Below are 7,568 nucleotides of genomic sequence, written 5' to 3'. Positions count from 1 at the left end.
ACTGGGCTTCTTTTATCTGCAGAAGAGAAGTGTGAAAGGGAATTTGATAGCGGCCTTCAAATACCTGAAGGGGGCTTCCCGGGAGGATGGAGCTAGGCTGTTCTCAGTGGTGGCAGATGACAGAAGAAGGAGCAATGGTCTCAATTTGCAGTGGGGAAGGTCTAGATTGGATATTAGGAAAAACTTTTTCCCTAGGAGGGTGGTGAAGCACTGGAATGGGTTACCTAGGGAGGTGGTGAAAACTCCATCCTTAGAGGTTTTAAAGGCCTGGCTTGACAAAGGCCTGGCTGGGGTGATTTAGTTGGGGCTGGTCCTGGACTGAACAGGGATTTGGAATAGAAAACCTCCTGTGGTCCCTTCCAAACCTGATTGTCTAAGATTCTTTGATTTGATGCTCAGCTGCAGCTGCCGGGATCTCCAAGAGAAATTGGAGCCATTTTGTCTACCTTTTCTTCGTAACAGGAATGAAGGTGGCACTGCCTGAGTCTCTGCCTGCACTCTGGGTATGGAAAAGTCTAAACCGCCCCCCTAGTTTGTGACTGGGGTTTTGTTCCTCATGAGCTACTCTGACCCGCCTTCCCTTCTCAGTCCAGCTACCTCCACCCTCTACAACGGCCCCTTCAGCAGGTCCCATGGCCAGTGGCTCCTGTGAGAGGACTTGGAAGTACATCTCTGATGAACCTGTGCTCTCAGGGATCTGGAGAGGGTCCTAGAGCAGTTTTGGAGGCACAGAGATTGTGGGTGGGAGGGCCTGGCTGTACGGGGGTCACTGAGATCTGTGCATAGCTCTGTGGATCCATGGATGCTGGGTCACCATATTTATATCTCAGGGAGATGGGAAGTGACCTGCCCTACTGGAACCATCTGAGGGAAATTTCCAGGTAGGAGCTGTGTGGAATCTTCCTCCCCAGCCTGCACCCTGGGATTGTAATGCAGGAAAGGGGGCTGCCAGGGAGAAATCTGACCCTACATAACTATTATTTGTCTGATTTACTGCACTGCAGTGAGATTACAGCTGTAACAGCATCATCGGTACCACTCGGCCACCCCCTAGGGAGCCCTGTGACTCCTCTGAGCCATACACACAGTGCTGACAGCCTGGACTGCAGGAATAGAGCCTGTGGCAGGGCTTGTGCTGCTGTCTAGTTTGGTAGAATCACTGCACATCCCCTGTGCTTGGGCTTCCTGCAGTTTGCCATTTGCATTGACAGGGTTAAAACTGGCACGCACTGAACCAATCAGCTGAAGGTCTGAGGTGGCCAAGTGGCCCCCAAGGAAATCGGCAAACATGCTTCATAAGGACAGTTGCAGCCTGTCTGAGCAGACACTGCCTGCTGCCCATGCAAGCTCTCTGCTGACTCCTTCTCCGTTAGGGTGCAGATCTCTGTTGGCAGCTGCTCCCCTTCTCGCAGGCATTGGGTACGTTGGCAGGTTTCTGTGTCTTTAAATCTTTGAAACGCCAAGGGAAGGGTAAAAGCTGCCAGCTGTTGAGATGGACAGATGTCCTGTGCAGCGGCAGCTGACTCTTCTGGGCTGTGGGTGTGACTCAGTGACAGGGGCTGGAGAGCAGGCAGCACTAGGTAGCTGGGGGACCCTCCACTCCTTGTGCCCTTGGTGTATGGGGGATCATTCCAGGTACACAGAAATCCCAGATTGAAAAGGAGCTCATATTGTGAAAACTTCAGTGCTCCGAGTCTGGATTCTAAATGGGTCCCGTTTCTAGACATGCCGTGTGCTCTGGGCCAGAGAAGAACCCATGGAATATCAGTGAGTAGTTCCCAAATCTTTGCTCCTGGAAATTTAATCAGCAAATCCATGTTTAATACTTTTATTCTCTGACTGGATTGTGAATGCAAGAATTCAGAGCTGTGTTGCTCTGTGGTAGCCGGTCAGATAAGGCACATGGAATAGTTCTCTTTCCTGACTGGATAAGGGCTCCTGCAGTTCTGCCCTGTAGAAACCCCTAACAGTTACAAGACTACCTGCATCTCTGCCCCCTCTCTGGTCTCCAAGTGTCAGATGTCAGGCTTCTCCCTTTCACTCTCCTGGTGTAGAATATCATGATTCTCCCACCCTTTGGGAGTCTGTGACCTGTGGGAGAAGACTGACCAGTCAGCCATCCTTAAAAACTATTGTTTAATTTGAACAGTAGGAATAAAGCATCACATGAGAGAATAAATGGGTTTTAAAACAACAGTCTGTACGTCTCTCTGAAGCCCTCCCACTCTGATGGGGACCCAGGCAGGCTGAGCATTTTATGACTTCCCCAGCGGTGTCTGTGTGTGTTAGTCTGAGGAGTTTATCAGCACCAGCTGCCCCACCTCTGGACAGACTCCCAGCACTGACAAAACAAGCTGTGTAACTTGACTGGAGCCCGGAAATGGGGTCTTCACTGCATGAAGCTCAGGGGTTGTCTCTTAACCTCCCTGAAGTGTTTAGTGAGAGATGGCTTTACTTTAGCTCTTGTTTTCCTTCCTGCTTGTTTTCCAGCAGCCCGCTATTAAACTAAGACTAGCCATACTGCTCATACCACGATATTTAACCCAATATACCCATACAATCAACAGCACAAGAACTGGGTTTCCCATAAACATTCATAACTATAGCAGTTCAGCTCCATGTCTGTCACAATACTGTTCCAGGGTGGTGTGTATGTTATGAATACAGTACAGAGGCATCCAGAGACAGAGTGAGCAATAGACGACATTCATGTGTGAAATTAAGTTTGATTTCCATGAATACTCATATATTTCACTTTGAAACTCACTTTCCGCAAACCCCTATTGTAGCTGGTTAAAAGGTGCTGGGGTTACTCTGTACTAGACCAATGGTTTTCAACCTGTGGTCCTCAGATCCCTAGGGTTAGCAGACTATGTGTTACATTTCCAAAGGTATTCACACCTTCATTTGAAATTTTGTAGGTGTCTAGAGGTGAAAAAAGGTTGAAAACCAGTGTACTAGAGAGTGAGAGCCCAGGCAATGAATATTGTATTTGCTGATCCCATTCTGGATAAAGGCTGCAGTTTGACATCACAGATCCTAAGGGAAACTAGTCAGCTATTGATCCAAGGATAGAGGAGCTACTAGTTGCGGAATATTTCCCAGAATTTTGTTTGCTGACAACCAATGAATGAGGGCTGAGAGGCTGCAATCTTTTCAGTTTCAGAAGAAATCCAGATGACCCACCTTATGTTTTAGGTCCCCCTCTCGCCTGAGAAATCATCACTGAAAGAAGATCCAAAGGGAAAGAACGGGTTTACGTGTGTGTGTGTGCGAAAGTATAGTTCTATAAATGTAATGGCAAAACTTTTCATTGTAATACAATTATTACAAACCAAATTTCATTACATGTGTGCATATCGAAAGCCATCAGCAGAGTTGTTGGAATCTCTACAGGAAGGAACAGGGGTAAATTTACCACTTAATGACCTTTCCTTTTGAAAGTATTTCAGAGGTATTCCAAATACTCTTTGAAATGGGCTTATCGTATTAATTTTCTCTTCAGTGAGCAGTTGCATGGTACTGTCTCCTGGTAACTGACCAGAAGTAGTTTCTATCACTTAAATTCCGGGTCATTCATACAATAACTCTGCATTAGTTGTGTAAGACTTTCCAAAAAGTCATGAGACAATAGACCCACTGGTCTGTGTTTCAGCAAACAGTAGAGATGAGATGCAGAAAAAGAAATTTTATAATTTAGGCCCATCACCTCTTACACAAGCATGGCTGAAGTGACTTGCACAGTCAACTGCATATGAGTACAAAACTAATCTTTGCACTATTCACAGTTAGTGACGCCACCCCCTCTCCTGACAAGATGAAGTAACTGTCTATGTTCACTTGTAACTTGCCAAATATCTACAAATCCCTTGCCTGGGGAAAGGACGGGTCCCTGTGAGAATAAAGAGAAGCCTGTAGGATGATCAGCCTCTCTGGATTCAGTCAACACAGTATTCTTATCAGCAAGTTAAAGAAGTATGGGTTGGATGAATGGACTATAAAATGGGTAGAGAACAGGCTAGATTATAGGGCTCAATGGGTAGTGATCAAGGGCTTCATGTCTAGCTGGCAGTGGGTTACAAGCAGAGTGCCCCAAGGGTCGCTCCTGGGGCCGGTTTTGTTCAACATCTTCATTAATGATCTGGAGGATGGGGTAGATTGCACCTTCAGCAAGTTTGCAGATGACACTAAGCTGGGGGGAGTGGTAGATACCCTGGAAGGTAGGGATAGGATACAGAGTGACCTAAACAAAGTGGAGGATTGGGCCAAAAGAAATCGGATGAGGTTCAACAAGGACAAGTGCAGAGTCCTGCACTTAGGACGGAAGAATCCCATGCACATTTACAGACTGGGGACCAACAAGCTAGGCAGCAGTTCTGCAGAAAAGGACCTGGGGGTAACAGTGGATAAGAAGCTGGATATGAGTCAGCAGTCTGCCCTGGTGCCAAGAAGGCTAATAGCATATTGGGCTGCATTAGGAGGAGCATTGCCAGCAGATTGCGGGAAGTGATTATTCCCTCTATTCGGCATTGGTGAGGCCGCATTTGGAGTATTGTGTTCAGTTTTGGCCCTCCACTACAAAAAGGATGTGGAGTAGTTGGAGAGAGTCGAGCGGAGGGCAACAAAAGTGATTAGGGGGCTGGAGCACAAGACTTATGAGGAGAGGCTGAGGGAACTAGGCTTGTTTAGTCTGCAAAAGAGAAGGGTGAGGGGGATTTGATAGCAGCCTTTAACTACGTGAAAGGGGAGTCCAAGGAGGATGGAGCTAGGCTGTTCTCAATGGTAGTAAATGACAGAACAAGGAGCAACGGTCTCAAGTTGCAGTGGGGGAGGTCTAGGTTGGACATTAGGAAAAACTTTTTCACTAGGAGGGTGGAATGGGTTACCTAGGGAGGTGGTGGAATCTCCATCTTTAGAGGTTTTTAAGCTGCGGCTTGACAAAACCCTCTCTGGGATGATTTAGCTGAGGTTAGTCCTGCTTTGAGCAGGGTGTTGGACTAGATGACCTCCTGAAGTCCCTTCCAACTGTATGATTCTATGATTCTATGAACACTAGCCAGTAAATGCACTTCATCTTCTCTTAGAGCTAATCTTGTGGGTCATGGTGTGTCAGTAGTATTATTGGGTAAGTGAAAGTAAATAGAGTCCTGTTCTGGTGAAATTTACACATTAAATTTGGAGTGGCACTGTTGAAGTCAAGTTCCTGAACTCAGAACAGGGCCAATTACAGTCCTGAACATTTTTTTAAAAAGTCATGGGGGAGCTATTAACTTCCCTGGTTTACACCATGAAATTTGTCCAACTAGTTTGTGTCAGGAGGACATTTTCTCTGCGGGCAGGTTTTCTCATAGCTCTCTATTTCAGGGTTTCTTCTACCTTCATTGGAAGCATCTGGTACTGTCCATTGAACTGGACAAGATGACCTACGGGTCCGATCCAGTCTGGCAATGCCTATTTTCCTATCAGTGGTGTAAATTCAAGACTATGTTTTTGCTCATCTTCTTTAGTTGGGGTCCTGGAGGTCTTGCACTGAGAGCAGAATGACATCTCGTCAGATATCATCTAGTCTCCTGTTATTTTTCTTTTCAGGAAGTAACTTTCAAAAGTCCTCGGACCTGCTCAGTGCATTATGTCAGCTGTCAATGACACCATGTTCCAACCTGCAGTGTTTCTTCTCACTGGAATACCTGGCCTGGAAGACGTGCATATCTGGATTTCTATCCCCTTCTGTTTAATGTATGTTACTTCCATATTAGGAAATTCACTCATTCTGTTCATTATAAAAACAGATCCAACCCTCCATGAGCCCATGTACATTTTCCTTTCCATGTTGGCTGTTACAGACCTTGGCTTATTGATATCCACCATGCCAACAATACTGGGCATATTCTTGTTTAATTCTAGGGAGATCAGCTTCGATGCCTGTTTTGCTCAGCTCTTCTTCATCCACTCGCTTTCCTACATTGAATCCACCCTGCTGTTGTTTATGGCCTTTGACCGCTTTGTTGCAATCTGTAACCCACTGAGATATGCTTCCATCTTAACCCCACCAAGAGTAGCCAAGATGGGACTGGTGTCTCTGCTAAGAGGGGTGGTCCTAATGTTCCCACTCCCCATTCTCCTGAAACAGCATCGATACTGTCATGCTAATGTCCTCTCCCATTGCTACTGCCTGCACCAGGAAGTCATGAACATGGCTTGTTCAGATGTCAGGGTGAACAGTGTCTATGGCTTAGCTGCATCAGTCTCTTCAGTGCAGTTGGATTCGCTGCTCATTCTCTTATCTTATGTAATGATCCTCAAAACAGTGCTGAGAATCGCGTCCCATGTGGAGCGCCTCAAGACCCTGAACACCTGCGTCTCCCATGTCTGCATCGTCCTGCTCTTCTACACGCCAATGGTCGGATTGTCAGTGATACACAGATTCGGGAAGAACTCTTCTCCCTTCATTCAGATTGTCATGGGCTATGTCTACATGATGGTCCCACCCCTGATGAACCCAATCGTGTACAGCGTGAAAACAAAACAAATTCGTGCGAGGATTATCAGGGTGTTCGTCAAATAAAAGGTCTGTTCATCACCCGGGTACAGCGCTGGTGACACGGGAGATGAAAAATAAGTGCCACCTATTCCATCCTAAACACTTCCATCCAAAAGGACATGCGCTACAGATCTCATCTATTTACAGAGAGGTTCAGACTCAGTTGAGGCCTGGAGTAATGGGACACGGGTTCTCCCCAGCAGCTGCTAATGGAGGACAGCTCACTGGGGGAACGGGACCAAGACAGGCAGCAGCATTTACACAGTGACTGTGTTTGTGTAGAGCCAGGGGATGGGTGGGATTTTATTGCATAAAGAGCTGTATCGGTGTTAGCTCACACCTCAGAATTGCTGTGGATACAGTCAGTTCAGAGAAGGAACATGGATGTTTTGTCTCATTGTCCATGACTTGTCACTGTCCTGTCTCTGGTTAAACACCCAGGGGCCATGAGAAAAGCTGCAGAGATATTTTGCAGTTGCAGTCCTGGCCTTTCCTGAGCACACTGGGTGCTGCGTGATCCATGAGATCAGCACCAGCTGTGAGAGGGGCTATTCCACGGGCACGGTTGCCCACTTTTCCCCTGTGCCCCCACCCAGGTGGTTGTCACTGACTCATGTCAGACACTGGATTAAAGCAGGAGTCCCAAGAGAAGTGATTCAGCCAGTGCCCTGCCCTTGCATTGCTCTGCACACAACATACCTGCTGAGCCCCCCCACCAACGCACTGTCCTGTCCCCAAGCAGGGCAGAGCTACATGTGTGAGGGAGGGTCTCACACACAGGACTCCTGGCAAGAGACTCAGGCCCAGATTCCTTCCCCATCCCCTCCAGTTCTGCTTCCCCAGCCATGCAAAGGGCTGGAAACGGGCCTCAGCTCCCCAGCAGAGACACAGCCAGCTCCTAGCCCAGCCCAGCCATTCAGTGGCTATTAGAGGGGACGTGTCTGGGACTCTCCCCTTTGAGTGTGAGAGAGGCCAGCAAGGTCAGTCACCCCCTGCTCCATGGTTTAGCCCTTTAATGTTCCTGGGA

At 47.5% G+C, this 7,568-nt stretch overlaps 1 protein-coding gene across 1 annotated transcript; it reads left to right on the top strand.

Moving 5' to 3' along the window:
* Positions 1-3,421: 3,421 nt before the first annotated feature.
* LOC137156308 (olfactory receptor 51G2-like) lies at positions 3,422-6,565 on the top strand. The gene is made up of 2 exons (XM_067553032.1): positions 3,422-3,454; positions 5,594-6,565. Exon 2 carries the CDS (start codon positions 5,630-5,632, stop codon positions 6,563-6,565), a length of 936 nt encoding a protein of 311 aa, XP_067409133.1. The 5' UTR covers positions 3,422-3,454; positions 5,594-5,629.
* Positions 6,566-7,568: the final 1,003 nt, after the last annotated feature.

Source organism: Emydura macquarii, unplaced genomic scaffold (assembly GCF_026122565.2).
Source record: "Emydura macquarii macquarii isolate MOO-44397 ecotype Brisbane River unplaced genomic scaffold, CSIRO-AGI_Emac_v2 contig_1437, whole genome shotgun sequence".
Taxonomy (NCBI): Eukaryota; Metazoa; Chordata; order Testudines; family Chelidae; genus Emydura; species Emydura macquarii.
Note: the sequence above shows the minus strand (reverse complement) of the source record. Positions and strands in the feature narration are given on the sequence as shown.